Source organism: Salvelinus alpinus, chromosome 22 (genome assembly GCF_045679555.1).
Source record: "Salvelinus alpinus chromosome 22, SLU_Salpinus.1, whole genome shotgun sequence".
Lineage (NCBI taxonomy): Eukaryota > Metazoa > Chordata > Actinopteri > Salmoniformes > Salmonidae > Salvelinus > Salvelinus alpinus.
The window spans coordinates 17,822,024-17,843,123 of NC_092107.1; the positions used below are offsets into that span (position 1 = coordinate 17,822,024).

Genomic DNA, 21,100 nt, shown 5'->3' on the forward strand with positions numbered 1-21,100 from the left:
CAATTCCACAAAGGTGGAGACAAATTTGACCCCAATAACTACAGTGGGATATGCGTCAACAACAACCTTGGACAAATCCGCGGCATTATCATTAACTTTTTAGGGATAGGGGGCATTTTCACTTTGGATGAATAGCGTGCCCATAGTGAACTGCCTCCTACTCTGTCCCAGATGCTAATATATGCATATTATTATTGGATAGAAAACACTCTGACGTTTCTAAAACTGTTTGAATTATGTCTGTGAGTATAACAGAACTCATATGGCAGGCAAACTTCCAAACAGGAAGTGGAAATTCTGAGGCTGGTTGATTTTCAACTCATCGACTATTCACATCCCAGTAAGATATGGATCTGTTCGCACTTTCTACGCCTTCCACTAGATGTCAATAGTCTGTAGAACGTTGAATGAAGCCTCTAGTGTGATGTGGGGCCGGATGGCAGCTATTTGAGTCAGTGGTCTGGCAGAATGCCAGTTTCTGGTCACACGCATTCCTCATTATATCGCCTTGCGTTCCATTACTTCTGTAGACACAAAGGAATGATCCGGATGGAACGTTATTGGATATATATGATAACAACATCCTGAAGATTGATTCTCTACTTAGTTTGACCAGTTTATTCGACCTGTAATATACATTTTTGAAGTTTTCGTCCGAGTTCGCCTGGACCGGCGCCAGCATTTGGACATGTGAACTAAACGTGCTAGCAAAAGTAGCTACTTGGACATAAATATTTGACATTATCGAACAAAACAACAATTTATTGTGGAACTAGGATTCCTGGGAGTGCATTTTGATGAAGATCATCAAAGGTAAGGGAATATTTATGATGTAATTTCGTATTTCTGTTGACTCCAACATGGCGGAGAAATGTTGTGTATATCTGAGCGCCGTCTCAGATTATTGCATGGTGTGCTTTTTCCGTAAAGTTTTTTTGAAATCTGACACAGCGGTTGCATTAAGAACAAGTGTTTCTTTAATTCTAAGTAAAGCATGTATCTTTCATCAAAGTTTATGATGAGTATTTCCCGTTATTTGATGTGGCTCTCTGCCATTTCTCCGGATATTCTGGAGGCATTTCTGAACATGGCGCCAATGTAAACTGAGATTTTTGGAAATAAATATGCACATTATCAACAAAACATACATGTATTGTGTAACATGATGTCCTATGAGTGTCATCTGATGAAGATCATCAAAGGTTAGTGATTAATTATATCTCTATTTCTGCTTTTTGTGACTCCTATCTTTGGCTGGGAAAAATGGCTGTGTGTTTTTTGGACTTGGCGGTGATATATGTTGTGTTTTCGCTGTAAAACATTTTTTAAATCGGACACAATGGGTAGATTAACAAGATGTTTATCTTTCATTTGCTGTATTGGACTTGTTAACAGCATACTTGTACATTTCCTCAGTGAAAACAATGTATTGAGCAGACGTCAAATTGGCTTTTTACCAAATTATCGTACAACAGACCACATATTCACCATGCACACCCTAATTGACAAACAAACAAACCAAAAGAAAGGCAATGTCTTCTCATGCTTTGTTGATTTCAAAAAAGCATTTGACTCAATTTGGCATGAGGGTCTGCTATATAAATTGATGTAAAGTGGTGTTATTATATATATATATATATTATTATATATATATTATATTATAAAATACATGTCCACTTCTGTTAAAAAAGGCAAAAAAAACATTTCTTTCCACAGAGCCGTGGGGTGAGACAGGGATGCAGCTTAAGCCTCACTCTCTTCAACATATATATCAACGAATTGGCAAAAGCACTAGAACAGTCTGCAGCAGCCGGCCTCACCCTACTAGAATCTGAAGTCAAATGTCTAAATGTTTGCTGATGATCTGGTGCTTCTGTCCCCAACCTAGGAGGGCCTACAGCAGCACCTAGATCTTCTGCACAGATTCTGCCAGACCTGGGCCCTGACAGTAAATCCCAGTATGTCGCCAGGACCACAAATACAAATTCCATCTAGACACCATTGCCCTAAAGCACACAAAAATACTATACATAGCTTGGCCTAAACATCAGTGCCACAGGTAACTTCCACAAAGCTGTGAACGATCTGAGAGACAAGGCAAGAAGGGCCTTCTAAGCCATCAAAAGGAACATAAAATTTGACATACCAATTAGGCTAAAAATACTTGAATTAGTTACAGAACCCATTGCCCTTTATGGTTGTGACGTCTGGGGTCCGCTCACCAACCAAGAATTCACAAAATTGGACAAACACCAAAATGAGACTTTGCATGCAGAATTCTGCAAAAAATATCACCGGTGTACAATGTAAAACACCAAATAATGCATGCAGAGCAGTATTAGGCCGATACCCGCTAATTATCAAAATCCAGAAGAGCCAATAAATTCTACAACCACATAAAAGGAAGCGTTTCCCAAACCTTCCATAACAAAGCCATCACCTACAGAGAGATGAACCTGGAGAAGAGTCCCCTAAGCAAGTTGGTCCTGGGGCTCTGTTCACAAACACAAACAGACCCAACCAAATCATGAGAAAACAAAAATATGATTACTTGACACATTGGAAAGAATTCACAACAGAGCAAACTAGAATGCTATTTGGCCTTAAATACACAGTGGCAGAATACCTGACCACTGTGACTAACCCAAACTTAAGGAAAGCTTTGACTATGTACAGACTCAAGTGAGCATAGCCTTGCTGTTGAGAAAGGCTGCCAAAGGCAGAAATGGCTCTCAAGAGAAGACAGGCCATGTGCACACTGCCTACAAAATGAGGTGGAAACTGAGCTGCACTTCCTAACCTCCTGCCAAATGTATGACCATTTAAGAGACACATATTTCCCTCGGATTACACAGATCCACAAAGAATTTGAAAACAAACCCAATTTTGATAAACTCCCATATCTACTGGGTGAAATACCACAGTGTGCCATCACAGCAGCAAGATGTGTGACCTGTTGAAAAGGGCAACCAGTGAAGAACAAACACCATTGTAAATACAACCCATATTTATTTTACCTTTTGTACTTTAACCATTTGCACATCGTTACAACACTGTATATATACAGACATATGACATTTGAAATGTCTTTATTCTTTTGGAACTTGTGTGAGTGTAATGTTTACTGTTCATTTTTATTGTGTATTATAACTACTTCACTTGCTTTGGCAAATGTTAACATGTTTCCCATGCCAATGGGGGAGAGAGAAAGAGAGAGCGACAGAGACCTTGCTGATATTGAGGCTTGCAACCTTTGCTCCCTGAAAAGTAATATGGAACGAGTACGGGAGTAAATCAATAAAGCCACCTTCTCCATCTATATGCCATTATATTGATCTCCCCAATAGTCTCAGTAATCAATAGCATCCACTCAGAACAACAATCCAGCCTCTGTGTAATAAGTGTAAGCTTACCTGTTGCCTCGATATATCGGATGCACTTGTCAATGAAGAGCGGGATGGGTCGGTCAGGTGTCACCACGCTGGCCAATGGCACGCCAAAGTAGTTGCTTTCTACTTTGGATATGGAATGCCTGGGCTTGGGCCGCGGTTTCTGAGAGAGAGGGGGAGAGAGAGAGATGAGAACGGTGTTATCCTTTCTGTTCATCATCCATCCAAGGCATAGATGGATTTTGAGACCATAGATATGGACACAGTTTTAACACACACATTACCATTACTTTCATTCTTAACATGGGCATCTAACTGTATCAACCAGCACAACACACATACGCACCCTTGCAGTAGATTCTTCCCAAGGCCCAAGCTGATAGGAATGTACGATTCCTATCTCCAGCTGTGGGTGTGATAACACATCTTCATTCCACTTTTCACCTCTCTACGTTTTCTTTATCCTCTGCACTCTTTCCTCTCCATTGTCATGCTCCCTTTCCACTAAACTGCATCCCTCGTACATTGTCCCCATCCGAAACACAATCATCGTTTCTAGTAAGCCGCTAACCTACTGCTGTTATCAGCATTTCATTTGATCTTATAAGCTACTTCTGTGCCGTTCAAGTAGTAACTTCACTTGTACGGTGCGCTTAAATGGTGTTCAGTGGGAATGTGTTGCTGTCCCGAGAAGCCTGGGAGTCTAGTAGTGCGGTCAGCCCCCAGACAGAGAGAGCAGAGCAGCATGCTACTCTCAGAGTGAGCCTAGCCGCCTTGGCCGGGCCCTCTGCTCCAGTTACACCACCCCATTACTTTACCCACCACCACCGACCTGCCCAACACCCTACATTCACAACCCAAAACTTTGCTCTACTTTTTTTTTACTGAAACAGGATGTGGCCAACGCTGAGAAGACAACAGACCTCTACCACACAAGGACAATAATGCACGTCCTTAATTAAAAAAAATGTAACACGAGACCAGGGTTCCACCAATGTCTCCCTCTCTCTCTCTCTCTCTCTCTCTGTGTGCAGTGCTAGCGGCGTATTAGAAGGGAACTAGGTGATTTAAATGATTCCACTTGTCGGCTGAGGATGTTTTAAAAAGGCTGGGGGAGAGGAAACGTTTCTGGCATCTTGGTGGGGGCGGAAGAGAATGAACAAGAGAGAGAGAGACCTCTGCCAAGTCAGCCGGCCACAGCCTCAGGTGAATGTGTTTGAACAGGGAGAGAGGGTTAGTTAGTTTCCACAGTGTACTCACTGCTGAGGCCTAACAGCAGCCAGGCAGAGACAGGACTGGCTGGTTCTACCCTGACCTCAGATCAGACTTACAGGGACACTCTCTGTTTATTATACTGACCAGCCTACAAGCTGGTTCTATAGCGACCCTCATCAATAGAATGACAGCTGATCTGGGAACCTGATGAACTTATGGCTCCCATTAAGTAATAAAGGCTTTAATGTACGTGGAGCGGAGACACAGGCCCCAGATCAGCCTTAAGGCCGTGCTCTGCAGTCTGGGGAGTCGCCATCTTAGTCCCACACTTAGTTCCCCCTATACTCGTTCCGGCAACCAAATTCACTCTAGATTTGTGATGTTACGGCGGATCGTTCAGAACATACAGTATACAACTAAACACTTATATAGTTTACGGAGTAGAGGGACATCACTACTGTGTGTGAAAACATAAAATCACCCCGTCCTCCCCACTGACACCCATGGTAATTATCACCCACACACAGCCAGACAGGCAGACACACAGCGACAGGGTGGTTTGTGTGTCTCTCCCAGCCAGTCTAATCATATACACTGCCTTCACTCCCACTTAGGTGGCACTTACTGTCAGCCTCTCTGTGTGAATGAGAGCTATGGCAGGCAGATAAGACTAACGGTGTTGGGTCAAATGTTTCACTGCAGAGTGTCTGAGGGAGGGAGGGTAGAGGGAGGCTGACGCCCATGTACGAGTCCTATATTCACTGTATTCCGCTTCATCAGCAGGAAGGTAAAGAGAGAGAGGGAGAGAGTCGGGGAATGAGGGAGGGAATGTGTGGGAGGAGGAGAAAATAAACCCAGGGCATGTCCCACTAGTCTCTGGGCATGTTTTGGTGCCGCACAGTTGGATCACTCGGCTGCCAATCGCTCTCTATTCACTTAATGAACAGCCCACCTCTGAACAGAGCATTTCATAAAGCCATTGGGTCTACTCTGCACAGGATCTACTTGTTTTAAAAACAAGCCAGCCTATGGGACTGCAGCTAGGGCTGTGGTAGTAACAGGTTTGTCATTTGTAATGAGTGAGTGGGTTAGGGCTGCTTTAATCCAGGATAAAAACAAAACTGCTGTACAGAGAGACAGTGTGGGGGGGGAGAGGGGGCAGTATAATAATTCTCTCTTTTTACTGTAGTTAATGCCCTCATTCGGGTGACCAGTGACATTTCTTTCAAACTAAGCTTGCAAAAATGTACCTTCAGTTTTAACGGCGTTTGTGTCAAATTATAATGAGCCATGACAGCATGGATTCAAGTTTGAGAATTTTGTCCATTTGTGGAATAATGGACAGCACACACAAACACTGACAACACACACACGCTTATGAAGGGAAACAGACACACATACACAACTAGCCATAGCCTGAGCGTACACTGTGCTCCCGATTCATTAAAACAGTTTCTCCTGAGCTGGGGGAGTTCAATAGCTGGAGTTTCTCTGCTTCCACCCATGATTGGGCTAGTTTGGAGGACTAATGCGAAGCAGGAGAAAAGTAGGCCCACAGAGTGAGAGAAGGCCAGGCTGATTTAAAGAGCCTATAGCAAGTCAGACTCCAATGAGATGGGCTCCAGTGAGCAGAGACGACACAGACAACCTGTGCATAGCTCATGCACTCACACAGGTGAGGAAACACACACGCCAATAAACACTGAACAGTGCATTAGGAACACTGTCGCTAGGTAACTTTGATAAAAGGTGGTAGATGAAGACAAAACCCTATTAAACAGATGAAAATTATCAAGTAGTCTATAATAGATTGATCGAGATTGTATATGAAGTCAGTCATAGGGTGGAATCTAAATGAGTCACGACTGTTTTTCTCTTTCTTGAGATACTCTATATACAGTACGTGACCGATATAAATAATAAAAACTGAAAGTGTGCAACCTGATGTGATGTTGATGAACAATACACACAGACACAAACACACACAGACACAAACGCACTGGTGCACATACCTTGGTGTTTCTGCGCAGGCTTCTGAGGATGTTCCTTCTCTTGGGGTCCTCGCCCTCCTCGTTAATGGAGTTGTCCCCTTTGTGCGCCCCGCCCAGCTCCTCTGGTGCTTTGGGCGGCCCCAGCTCGTCGTCACTGCCGATGGAGAAGCTAGTGCGGAAGCTGCTGAACTTGCCCAGGCGTTTCGAGCGGTCGCGGTACAGCCGCGGCTTCACCCCCAGAGCAGACATCTTCCGCCTCCGCTCCAGGGAGCTGCTGTCAGCCTCACTATCCGAGCCATTGCCCCCGCCGTTAGAATGCTTGTTGGCGTTGCGGATGGTGATGATCTTGCCCTGAGTGCTGTCATGGGGCACCGAGTAGATGCTCTCCTCCTCTGTGGGCCTCTGTTTGGTCACGGCATCCACGGGCTCGGCGTAGTCCGAGGGGTCGTAGCCACCGTCACTGCCCGGCGCCCAGGTGACAGCAGGGGGTAAGGAGCGGCGGTTGGTCCCTTGCTGGTCCATGTAGGGCCCCAGGTTGACTTTCCGTATGGTGGGCTTGGGCCGCACCTGGGGGGGGACCTTGTTGTTGAGCTTGCTCTCGAAGGTGCTGATCTCGGAGATGACTGAGAAGGCGTCGCTGGACTCCAGGTCGGGGAGCTTGAAGCCCCCCAGGTGGGAGGTGAGGGTAACGTCAGGGTAGGGAGGCGAGGGCTCCACGTCCTCCTCAGAGTCTAGCAGGGTGTTGATGGGGCTGGGGGAATTGCAGCGGGCCGGGCTCATACTCTCAGTGGTGCAGGCCTCTGCTACATTATCGTACATGTGTGTGGCCTCCACAATGGTGCGTTTCTCCACAACCTCCTTCAGGAAGGGCTGGAAGAGGTCTATCCTGTGCAGTCCTCCCACCACCCCTCCAGGCCCACACACCACTGTGTTAAACCTGGCCTCGATCTCCCGGGCCAGCTCCTCCCCCTGGCTCACCTGCTCCCTGGCCACCTCGGAGTCCGACAGCTCAGCCTGGCTCTCCCCCACCGCAAGCAACTGCACGGGGATGATGTCCTGCACCTCGCACAGGAACGCACACAGGGTCTCCATGGACGCCTTGCGCCTGGCAGAATACACGGCAATGTAGCCGTGCACCAGCCGGCTCTTCCGTAGGGCAAATGAGGAGTGGAAGGAGAGCAGGGAGAGGTCGATGGTGTGCCTCTGGGCCCCCACCGTGAGCTCTAGGAGCACGGACGTGCCACTGCTCAGGCTGGAGGCCGGCCGACAGTGCTGGGGCAGCAGGAGAGGCGAGAGGAGCTGCTCCACGTCATAATCGTCCCCACACATCAGGCACATGACTATCCGCAGGTCTGTCTCGGGGATGGGCTGGGAGTGAGAGTCTCTGAAGGAAGGGGGTAAAGGAGGGGAGCTGCTGCCTATGCTCCCAGGGGGCCTACGGCATTCTAACAAACCTTTTAACACCTGGTTGATCTGCTTTTCGTTCACATTGCGTCCATAGCCCACCCCAGGGGAGGCGGGGTCTAGGTAACCACACTGTAGCTTCCCAGCCACCTGCTGCCCCTGGAGGATAAGCGTGTGGGCCGTTTCCCCCCCAATGTCCCTGACGGACCCTACTCCCCGTTTGGTGACTAGGAGCAGGTTCATAGGTAGCTGAAATAGACTGTTTTCCCTTCGGCCTAGCGTGGACTCTCTGAGCTTCTCAATGCTCTCCACAATGTAGGATAGTGACTCCTTAGAGTTGTAGAGACACAGTACGCCATGGGGGGTGAAGGTAGGCGTGTGGAAGGAATTGACCGGCAGACGCACGTTACCCTCTATGGGCCGGAGGGACAACTCATACATTTTCCCATCCAGCACGTACCGGTCATCATTGGTGCACAAAGCCCTGATCTCATTAGCCAGTTCTCTACCCAGGCCATCTTTACCCAGAATGACCAGGTTTATCCGATCTGCGTTCCCGTCGCCGGGTTTATGGCTCTCGAAGAAGGAGTATCGAGTGGGGAACTTGGAGGCTAGAACCTGTTCAATCTTACAGTCCACACAGTGTGGGCTATTTGGGCAGGTCTCCTTGGTGGGGTGGTAGACAAAGTGGATATGCTTGAGAACCAAAGCGTCCCTCTCTGCCTGCAACTTCTGCAGTGCCTTGAACCTCTGCTCCTCCCCTAACACCTCCTGGATGGCCCCCATCTTCTCCTTACTGGGCTTGGCGTCTACCTCCAGCTCATAGAAGAGCTCTGAGTACTCCAGCAGCAGCTCCTGGAAGTCCTCCTTGGCTCGGTCGATGATCTCCTTCTGGTGCCTGTTGTAGATGTCTAGGTACTCTGGTTCCTCGAGCCACTGATAGAAGTCTTCATTCATGATGAAGCTGCGTGCCTCCTCCCAGGGCTTGCCTGCTGTGATGAAGGGAGAGGCACTGAGCTTCTCCTTAAACTCCCACCTCATCTCCGCCCGTTTGCGCTCATTTTTCAGGTGCTCCAGGTGGCTCTCGTAAATCGTCTCGGCCACAGGAGTCTCCAGGAGATCCTGGGGAATCCTCTCGTCCTCCATGTTGTCTATGTGTGGCGTGGTCTCCCAGGGGGTGTCGTCCAACACAACAAACCAATGGGAGAAGTCTTGCTTGGTCTCCAGAACCTTCTGGACCACGGACCAGCTCAGGTGGTCGATCTCATCCAGCTCAGGGACTAGGGAACCCAGTGCCTGAGGCAGGGTGCTGAGATAGACCCTTCTCCTTCGCTCAATGTGTTCCTGTTTGAGCCTGTGGACGTGCTGCTGGAAGAGCTTCTTGGCTTTAGCCGTGCCCTCCAGGAAGACATACTCCTTGTACTCTGCGGAGGTCTGCATGCGCCGGTTGATGTTGGGCCATGTCTCATTGTGGTTCTTCACGATGCGGCTGACCAGCCACTCATAGCGGTCTTTAGCCGAGGCAATCTGCTGGCTCTGCTGCTTCAGGGCCTCAAAGTAGGGGATGATCTTGGGTTTGCCCCGGCCCTTGTCTATCAGCTGCACCAGGGTAAGGAAGGCCAGGTCTACATTGATGTTAGAGCGTGCTGATGTCTCCACCACCTGGAGGTTCTTCTTGGCCAAGGCGAAGGTGTGAGAGTCCTTGATGTAGCGTTCCACCCCCTCATCGCACTTGGTGAGCACCAGAACCACTGGCTTCTTGTTCTTGGCTAGCTGGTTGTAGAGATTAGTGATGAACTTCATCTGGTCGTCAAAGCTGCGGTTCATGCCCCTGCTGACGTCCACACAGAGGAGGAAGCCATCCACCATCAGCTTCCCCTCTGGCATCTGCTTCTGCTCAAAGTCCTGCTCCAGCCCTAGCTGGTCCGTGCAGAAGTACATCAACTTCTCTGCAGAGGCCAGCTTGTTGGAGGCAGCCCTCTTGATGTAGGGCTGGAGGGCTGTGGAACGGTGTGGCTGGAACGTTTGGTCATCAATGAACTCTGTCTGCTCCACCACATGCATCCTGCACTCCGGCCCCTCCTCCAGCACCCGCCCCGTTTCCCCCCAGAACAGGAAGTGGTCATTATTCACCACACGTCCCCCGAAGTCGCTGGTGCTTAGCACGGAGGTGTGGTCCAGGTAAAAGTCGTCTGCGCTGGGACGGACGAAGCGGTTGCACAGGCAGGACTTGCCCACACCACACTGCCCCTTCTCTTTCTCTGTGCCGGACAGGCCCACCACGACCAGGTTGTAGGTGGGCGCCTTTGCATCTTGCTTTTTTGCCATCATCATCGAACGCAGACACTCATCCTGCCATGCCCACAAGCTCTAGGGAGGAGGCTGCCGGGCGGTCTTTCCATGCAAAGATTCTTACTGGCCTTGGGTCTGACCCTACAAGAGAAAGAGAGAACAAAATATATAAATAATAGAGACTGTGGGAAAGATTCATTGTCATTATTCAATTCATTATTTGAAGGGTGTTCCATGTCTCATTTAAATTCCCACATCGTTGCTGTGTGATGTTAATGTTTAATCTGTGACCCCATTTCACCGCTGAATGTTTCCTGAAGAGATTGAGGACAGATGCAAAGCTGTTGGAATGCTACACCTTACTTAAGACAACTGCAGTACAGTCACTATTAACTGACGCATTCCTTCACATTTAACCTCTTGTTGACATTCTACTACCCACCACCCTTAAAGTAGTTTCCTTATGGCTTGTTTGAAAAACGTACAAAGCAGAACAGGACCTTATGTAACGATACATAATTATCTCACATCTAACAGTGTTGTCTAAGCCAGCAGTAGTTCTAAAAGACGTGATGATATAGCTCTCGCAAGCACACAAATCCACATACATAGAGCGAGAGAGAGATACTAATTGGGCAACTAGGGAAGACCAAACTGCATTTTAAAAGGCTGCATTGAATGTTGGCTGCTTTCCTCTATATCAAAAAAAATATTATTCTGGTCCTGAAAAATAAAAAGATGCCGCGGACAGACTGCGATCCCCAATTATGATCTCGAATTGCATGTCTCGTCACATTTGCCGAGATGTAATAGCGGTTCAATTTGGTATCGTGCCGTCTGGAGATATCACTTTCAGATGTTTCTTTCCATGGCCGGCACAATGCTCTCAGAGCAAAAAAGTTCACAACAGATCCTATTGGCAGAACACAGGCCTACAAATCATAAATAGAGCTCCTATGGGTAGAAGTGAACGAGGGAGATAACATTCATGCCGTTTCGATAGGCGGGCCCTTTCTAAGCAGTCAGGCTCGCAGGGAGCAAGAAAAGCACTAGGAAAAGCCCCAAAGCACTAGACAGCTGTGTACAGTCAAAAAGAACCCACACCCAGTTTACAGTAATTCATCCATGTATTTAGTAAACACATTAAAACCACTGTTAATGATGAATGAATAGGGCTTTTGAGGCAGGGTTTGGAGAATACGTAATACCCACTGAATTGAGTTAGTTCTCTTCATACTGACTCTCTCTGACTATCTGCAGAGAAAGAGAAGAGTTCAAAGTCCATCACAGAGAGAGACGAATCCAGACACTGTAGATAATATATACACACACACCACAACCAGGACGGTTGTAGGTTTAACAGTAGAAAGGGGACAATAATATAAGGGATTCAAAAGTTACTGTGCAAAGCAAATTCCATCTACCCAGACTCTGTTTACTGTAACACTACAGCAGCGCATGCCTACTACAGTAGGTGCATCACCAAGTGGCAGCACAAAAGAGATCAATATCAAAAGGAATGTCTTGTGTTTTGATATTTGCAGAATAAAACATGCATCGAAAAGGGGGCTGGCTGAGAGATCCAGTACCCCCAGTCTGTGTAACGCAGGGAGCCGGTGCCGCAGGTCGAAAGCAGGCTGGTTGGGTGATAAGACCTGGGCACCCATGGTTAATTCATTGCTCTACATCCTGCTGCAGGGCTCTGGGCTGGCCAGCAGTGATTAGCCGGAGATCAATGAGCCCTTCACATTGAAAAGAGAGCAGGAGCAGGACAACACTTTCTTTTCTTTTTTTTTTTTACATTTTAGTCATTTTGAAGACACTCTTATCCAGAGCGACTTACAGTAGTAGTGTATTCATCTTAAAGCTGGAATCCTTAGTGGTGAAACAGCCACGTCCGTTTACATCATTGCACGCGAGATTGCAGTGCATATTGTGCGCTGTGTTCTTTTGGAAAATGCAGCACAACAATCCTCAGCTCGGCAACAAAAACAACGGTGGTGGGGGGGGGGGGCGGCCTGCAGGCCCCGTTTCCCCCTACTGTGGATTACATATTTAAGATAGCTTGGCGAGACAACCACATATCACAGTCGTAGTAAATACATTTCTCCCCAATAAAGAAGTTAACAGCAAAGACAGTGCTCGTTGGAAAAGACAAGTGAATTGAATTGTTTTTAGATTTTTTTTGGTAGATGGGCAGGGACTCTTCTGTCCTAGCGTCAGGGGAAGCTTGTTCACCCATTGGGGTGCCAGGACAAAGAGCTGACCCCCGTAGGGCTTGGTCGGCCAAGAGACCAGAGGAGGCAGAACAGAGTGCTCGGTTTGGGGTGTAGGGTTTGAGCATAGCCCGAAGGTAGAAAGGGGCGGTTCTGCTTGCTGCTCCGTAGGTCAAGCAGCCAGTGGAGAGTACTTTCTGAAATGCAGGGCTGGGCATTGCCTCAGTCTCCTTGGTCCCCTTAAAAGGCGCTGCATGGTCAATCCGACGTCTGCATTGGCTGTGCAGTATTTACGGTGATACGGCCTCTGCAGAAGTCATGGAATTCATACTTCCTGCGCTTCGCGGAGCAGCACAAAGCTGTTGTGAAGAAAGTTGTCAAGGAAGTGAGTTTGGGTTTATACAGGACCTCCGTCCTCATCTACCGTCAACCAAATCAGGTCAATGTGGCGCAATACGGAGTCCTCCGCATCGTTTCAAAATTTGAGAGGCGCACAGCGATGCGGTACGGAGCTCAATTTGGCTTCTGCATGCCTCTGGAGGCTGCGCCATTGCGTCATACCCTCCATACGGAGCCAGCGACCACATTATCGGATCAAGCATCATTTGGCATTTAGCCATGCCCACAGCAGGGCCGTGCTCAGTTGATAGAACTGACAGGGCATAGAAATTGAGAGCATAGACAAACGCATTCCATGTGGAATAAAGAGCCACAACCATTCTAGATTTGATCCAACCTCCAGTATAATGCTATTATCATCAGCAGGGTTAACTGGACCTTTACCTCAACACTGACCAGCTCCAGTCCAGACTACAGAGAGCATGGTCTCAATTAGTTACATATTAAACCGCTTTGAGCTGAGCCTAACGATAGGCTAAAGGACAACAATGCTCCCCTGCCTGGTTCAGATCAGAGGCAGCAGAACCCATTAGATGTTCAGTATCCATCAGTCCCTCATGTTATGTTACCACTGATAATCGTATAATCCACACTGATGACCATTCCTGGGCTGACCTGTTCCACTGTGTGTGGTAAACAGGTGGCACGGAACACCATTATGCAAATCTTGGCACGTAGAAATATTAAAGTTAGGCTATGCTAAACATAAACAGGGATCTGAAAATGGTTCGCTACGCGAGGGAGTTGCTATGGTATGTTATATAGTAGGGCAATTCCACAATAATGGAATTGCGCTGAAACTCAAGGTTTTTCACTTAAAATGTACGCCATACAAAAACCATTGAACAAACCACACAACTGTATGCACAAAGACAACTAAACAATTGACACTTAACATTTTACAAAAACACATTTATTGAAAGAACTGCGTAGACGCAAAGTTTGGTAACAGAATGGCAAAATCTCCCTCAGTTTTTGTGTCCACATTTTCCAAAAATGAAATATCTGCTTCGAATGAAAGATGTCTGCAGAAAGAATGGGGTGTCAGCTATGACATGACACCTTTACTTTGAAAAAAAATGTATTTTGGTTATTGAACTACAGTAAGTGAAGTGGATTTAAACCCGGTAACGGAATTGCGTTAATGGAAATGGGTACCTGATCTGTAAAATCACAGAAATGCATAATTATGGATATACATCTTCAGGCGATGTATCCTACACGAATGTATAAATATGCTATATCCTCCTTTTGATATTTGGGTATTATTCTACACACTGGCTATTATTTGAAATGAGCCCTGCCCCAAAACAAGACCAAATTTGGTTGGTCCGAACCTGACTAAATCTGAACTAATCGTAGATTTCTACATTTCACACGTTTGGACATCAAAGTACAGCTCAGAGTACAGTACGGGGCTTTACATGAACCTTTTTAGCCACTCGTCCTTCGGAAAAGCAGGACAGATTTTTTTACTTGTCCGACAGCTCGAATAAGTAAAAAAGTGACTTGTCCCCTCCACCCCAAAAAAACAGGTCTGTAACACCATGGACCAAAAAGGTGACAGAATTGTGTTGTATGATGCAAGGAACCACTTTCTTTTCTTTACCTTTATTACACTGGTATTGAAATGGAAGGCTGCTGCTCTATGATCCCATGTTTTAGATGTCCTGAGCAAGGCACTTAACCCCCCAAAGTAAAATACTGCACTGATAGGCTACTGTAGAAAACGCATGTGGTCCGTCAACCCTCCCTCCAGAAACCTACTGGGTGGACAGGGCTTTTCAGAAAACTCTGCTCAAACACACCAGAGTCAGCTTATCAAGATTCTGTTGAGCGGCTGATTTTGTTTTACAACGTCGTGTGTTCGAGCCGGGCTGGACAAAGAGACTGCACACCCAGTAGCGCTCCTGGAATCTCTTGGAGGAGGGCTGGCCACCCTGCTACATTACAATTACAACCAAATACTTTTTGTCTTTATAAAATAATTCCCTCATACAATGAACCAGGAATCAAATGGCTAAGGTGTGTGAGGTAGCTAACTAAAATGTATATTTGTAAGGTTAAAATATTCAGTGTTCAGGGGAGATCTTGAAAGCATAGGTTACTTGTCAATTAGGCTATTCCAATACTAACTATTAACGTTGCTATAATTACATGGCCAGTATTGAATAAAGGCAAATCCTAGCCAATTTTGAGCACTTGACTTATTTTTACAACCGGAGTAAAGGTTTTACAACCGGAGTATACAGCATTTTTTTTAAATCAACTACACTCATATTAACTGCGCGTTGGCCATTTGCGCTTATACACTTGTGCCAGTGAAATAATACATGCTAAAAGGCTAAATAGTTAGCTAGCGAGACACACTGTTTTGAATTGGCTATTTTGGCTAGTTATCTACAGTAGTTAAGTCTGTTGTATATCATTTTACCTGTTGTGCATCTCACCAATACTTTTTCCAGGATTTTCATTGCTGACCAAGAATTAGCTATAACTGGGCAAATAACTAACCTAGCAATAATTAAATCAACAAATGTTTAAAACGTGGCTATGCTCGCTTTGATCTCAAAAACGCACCTCGCGACTGTATGATTGAAAGACCACTCATGCCTGTCAATGAAGGCCTACGATAATTATACTCCGATGCACTCCGCCAAGACTGGGTGGACAGTGAGCACAACTTCGCATCCGGAGGACACTGATACAATTTTGATACAATTATTATCGGAGTAGCCCAATTGTTTGAGTGATATTTTTACTTGTTCAATTGGACAATTTAAATCTATAATCTGCTTGTCCAACTTGTTTTTTTACTTGCCCCGGGCAAGCGGACAAGCATTAATGTTGAGCCCTGCAGCACAGCATAGTTCAGTAAACTAGAGTATAGTTCAGTACAACTCTGTGTACTGGACTATGCTTTTCTTTACTATACAGTAAAGTACTGTGCTATACAGTACCGTTTATTTTACTCTATTGTACTAACTTGTGAACTGTGGCTTGCGACTACTATAATTTCCCATTGTAGCCAATTCAATTGTAGAAATTCAGTTTGGGCTTATTCAGAAATTCCATTGCCGACTAGGTAACGAAATTGAGTTTTAATCACGTAATAATTCATAAACAAAATGTATCTCTAAAAACACCTACTAATTGATAGGTCTACCTTTACTTGTCACATTTCATAATAAGAAATGTGAAAATATCTTAAAGATGTGGGTTTTTGGTAAGAGAATTTTGCGCACGAGAGTAGAGCATCAATTCACATAGACTGCGTAGTGTATGCTAACTTCATTGTCACTAGAATCTATAATAAACAGTTGTGTTTGTTATGTTCGCTACGTAGCCCTTGTGAATTATTGTTGACTGTTCCTTTTGTCTCACCTTATATGTCCTACAGGAGCCACCGTACCTGCCTCCTGTTATGTTGCCTCGAGAATGTGAGGAGAGTTGTAACTAATACACCCTAGCGGTTTATAAAGAATGTAGCTAGTCTCATTCCTTCTACAAACACCGTATTCTCTCTTGAATGGAGTTCCTCGCGTTTCCCAGCTATAGCCTGCCTAGCCTATATGCCTGTGCTCGAAATCAACCAAGGCAGGCATAAAGTTATTGTTTTCAAAAATGCATTATTGGCACTGGCAGCCGAACGTATCAACGCTAAATAAACACTTAACTATACATGTCACAATTCCAGACGTAACAATGAACAAACATTCTATTTTCTGGCAAATTATCCGCTCACTTTACCAGCATTGCTTCGCGTTAACGTGAGGACAAACAGACTTGCTTTCTAATTTGAAGCGCATTACGTCAACCAGCGTGTGAACGCTCGTTCACGTGCATAAAAAAAAGGGTTTGTGCTTTATTCTGCTAGATATTTTCTAAGACCCCTTTTCCATCTGTTTGACCAGAAATTAAAGCCTTTACTTATTCCTAAATTTTGGGATGGAAAATGGTTGAAAAATATATACATTTCTTAAAGATGGACTCTTAGCTTTCATTTGACATGCCCCTATAAAAAACTTCACATTGGTGCTCATTGATCCTTTGACGTGGAAATGACCAGTAGCAACATGCTGGAGTGCCATGGAAAAAGCTACATTAACAAATAACCACGACACCTGCAATGACCACACAGATTAGCAATGACCCACATGCGCTAACCATGTAAACACACACACAATTTTATTTGTCACATACACGTGTTTAGCAGATGTTAATGTGGGTGTAGCGAAATAGCTCCAACAGTGTAGTAATATCTAACAAGTAATATCTGACAACGCACAAAATCTAAAGTAAAGGATTTAAGAATATATAACTATTTGGATGGGCAGCAGAATCGGATACAGCATATACATCTGAGATGAGTAATGCAACTTATGTAAACATGATTAAAGTGACTAGTGTTTCAAGTCTATGTATATTAGGGCAGCAGCCTCTAATGTGCTAGTGATGGCTATTTAACAGTCTCATGGCCTTGAGATCGATGTTTTTCAGTCTCTCGGTCCCAGCTTGATGCACCTGTACTGACCTCGCCTTCTGGATGATAGTGGGGTGATCAGGCAGTGGCTCGGGTGGTTGTTGTCCTTGATGATCTTTTTTGGCCTTCCTGTGTCATGGAGGGCAGGTAGTTTGCCCCCGGTGAAGAGTGGGGCACACCGCACCACCTTCTGGAGAGCCCCGCGGTTGCGCGGTACCAGGCGGTGATAGAGCCCGACAGGACGCTCTCAATTGTGCATCTGTAAAAGTTTGAGGGTTTAAGGAGCCAAGCTGAATTCCTTCAGACTCCTGAGGTTGAAGAGGTGATGTTGTGCCATCTTGGCCACACTATCTGTGTGGGTGGACCATTTCAGTTTGTCAGTGATGTGCACGCCAAGGAACTTGAAGCTTTCCACCTTCTCCACTGTGGTCCCGTCGATGTGGATAGGTGGGTGCTCCCTCTGCTGTTTCCTGAAGTCCACAATCAGCTCCTTTGTTTTGTTGACGTTGGGTGAGAGGTTATTTTCCTGGCATCACACTCCCAGGGCCCTCACCTCCTCCATGTAGGCTGTCTCATCATTGTTGATAATCAGGCCTACTACTGTTGTGTCATCTGCAAACTTGATGATTGAGTTGGAGGCGTGCATGGCCATGCAGTCATGGGTGAACAAACAGTACAGCAAGGGGCTGAGAACGCATCCTTGTGGGGCCCCAGTGTTGAGGATCAGCGAAGTGGAGGTGTTGTTTCCTACCCTCACCACCTGGGGTGGCCCGTCAGGAAGTCCAGGAACCCAGTTGCACAGGGCGGGGTTCAGACCCAGGGCCTCAAGCTTAATGATGCGCTTGGAGGGTACTATGGTGTTAAATGCTGAGCTATAGTCAATAAACAGCATTCTTACATAGGTATTCCTCTTGTCCAGATGGGATAGGGCAGTGCTATGGCGATTACATTATCTGTGGATCTATTGGGGCGGTAAGCAAATTGAAGTGGGTCTAGGGTGTCAGGTAAGGTAGAGGTGATATGATCCTTAACTAGCCTCTCAAAGCACTTCATGATGACAGAAGTGAGTGCTACGGGGCGATAGTAATTTAGTTCAATTACCTTTGCTTTCTTGGGTACAGGAACAATGGTGGACATCTTGAAGCATGTGGGAACAACAGACTCATTTGGGTCAGGTGTGCTGACTAAGTTAGCCTGGCCTGTTGGTTCATGCCGAATTGAGCGAGTCACGGGTGTAAATGAAGGGACCTCTCCTATAGTTTCCCCTCAGGTCTGAGGCCCAGCCATACAGTTCAGCAGGCGCCCGGATATATGCTGCTAACATCTGCTTGACTTGTCCCAGCTGCACATTTCCAAGCTCTTCCTTGATAGCCAAAATGAGTGTGTGTTTGCACACACACGTGTGTTTATTACTGCAACAATACTTGAGAGCGGGGTATTTCAGCAATATTTTCAGAAACAACCTACGCAAGAACGCCAAACAAAACAGTTGTAATGCAATTTCTCCTGTTTTCCCGGGCTGCTCGTGTGACAGGCCAAGGAACGGTGAAGTAAACAACTAAAACCAGCAGCATTCCATCTCAACTGTTGTGAGAGCGTTAACAACAGAGACCAAGGAAAATAGGCCCTGACACATTTGCATGCTAAATGACAAAATAACTGCCATTACCATAAACAATTCATAAAACGGTTCCTGGGTAAACAGCAACTATGAAATAAATCAAACTATTGCCTTGAGGCTTTAGCCTTAACCTTACCCTGCAAGAGTACATACGACAAGATAGATTACCAAACTATCTGTAAAAGGGAAAGAATGTACCGCGCGAGCTATATACTATCCAGATTCAGTTTGTCCAGCCACAGACAGTGTTCCAGTGCAGCCTGAGGCCCTCTCGGTGTGTCTAGTGCGCATGTCCTGCCACATACTCACCACTAGCCCCTGGCTGAAGGGGATAGGTTAGGGTGTACATTCAATCTTCCTCCGACCCAGAAATACATAGAGCGGGTCGGCCGGGGGACGGGACGGGGGGCGCTAGGTCAGAGACCTGGGTCATGTGAGCTGTTCTCCTTCCCTCGGGGATGAGGGAGGGACTAGGCCTGGAAAGGCGCACCACTTCTTCCATAATCAGAAGCACAGGGACCGGTGCCGCAGTGGCCACCAGGGCGTGAAGTTAACTAACACGCGTGTCAGAGGGCAGCTGGGGGAAGAGACGGCCTTAACTAGCCAGAGGGCCAAGCCCACAGGATCCAAGCATTCCAACGGTTCATTACAGGGCGTTCGCCAGAGACTGTCAACAAGGCCTGACTGAGCCGGCGTCTATTGGGTTTTCTCAGGCCTGTCAAATAACCCATAGCCCTGAGAACCAACCGCCATGAGGACTAAGACAATGTTAGCCTAAGCCTATGTATGCAAGGCATACATCTTTATGAGCTGTGCCTGATTTGTTAAGAGGGGGGGGGGTTAGACTTCACTGTGCACATTGAGTTATTCCAATATTTCACACTAGAAAACTCTCGCAGTGGTTTCTGAGAAAGAGCTGCCGCTGTTTTCATATATCAGGGGACCGGGGGTTGTCATTGACAATACCATATTTCATAAAATAATCATAACCTCTGTGATGGTGATGATGACAGAGAGCTGTAGCAGAGGTAAACCCCCCTTACTGAGAATGATGCCTTCTCTGGGCCCATCTCTCGCGCTCTCCCACAGCCTGCTCTAATGCACTGCTAACAGCAAAACTGCTCCACATCCATCCATCTTCTACCCACGTTTCCTTCTCTCGCTCTCCTTCTCATCCTCAATCTCTATCTTTAACTTGAACTCAGTCATCCCCTCCATACATCCCTCTCATCCTTCATCATATTCCCTCCTCTCTCTCCCTCCTCCCTCTCTCTTTCACAGGAGACCTGCCCTCCATTAGTGAGGGCATAGGGGAAGAGAACTCTCACACGGACACCACTTCCTGCCTAGGCGAGGTTCTCTCAAAGAAAACGAATGGAGGGAAGAAGGGAGGGGTGTGGAAAGAAGGGAGAGATGAAAATTCAGTGTGAGTGTCTGTGATGACCGCTCTACATAACCAGAACAGAGAATGTACTCCCTGTGTGCCCTCAATCTGCATCAACATAATGGTCACGGATTGTCTCCACACACACAAACTTGTGCACTGTAATACATTAACACAGTGACGCAAGCACAAATAAATTAAAACAGATCATTAGCCTCTTTCACTAATGCAATGAATCCCTCTTCCATTTACCAACAGGAAGTGTATACACACACACATACACACCGATTCTATCACTAATGCAGTGTACACACGCAAACAAACAAACCACAGACTACTTTTCCAAATATAGCACACACAAATTGTTCCTCGTAAACAAACATGTAACACTAAAACTCAGCACAAGTCATGTATTCACTAATTCCAGAGGTCACCATTGTCATGATATTATCTTAACAGGCACAGTCACACACACACTTGACGCCGATGTCATTGCAGTACACACACACACACACCTCACAGGGGCAGTAAACCAGGCAGGATGGTCAGATCGCGGGTGGGATTACACAAACTCTGGATTACCAGGGCCCTTTGCATCTTGACATTTCCTTTATTGCAGCATGTATTAGTACGATGCTCTGCTCACGTAGCATCAAGTCAGAGATCTGCTGCCCAAATCCCCTTAGGATGCTCTGTCAAACCACTG

General features: G+C 46.3%; 1 protein-coding gene across 1 annotated transcript in view; it reads right to left on the reverse strand.

Moving 5' to 3' along the window:
- Positions 1-21,100, reverse strand: part of LOC139549154 (rho GTPase-activating protein 35-like) — a 94,996-nt gene that overhangs the window by 33,125 nt on the left and 40,771 nt on the right. The window contains exons 2-3 of the mRNA XM_071359315.1: positions 6,617-10,432; positions 3,414-3,552 (exon numbers count right to left, since the gene is read on the reverse strand). Coding sequence (XP_071215416.1) covers positions 3,414-3,552; positions 6,617-10,333 — 3,856 coding nt within the window. The 5' untranslated portion in view covers positions 10,334-10,432. The remainder of the gene's footprint in view (positions 1-3,413; positions 3,553-6,616; positions 10,433-21,100) is intronic.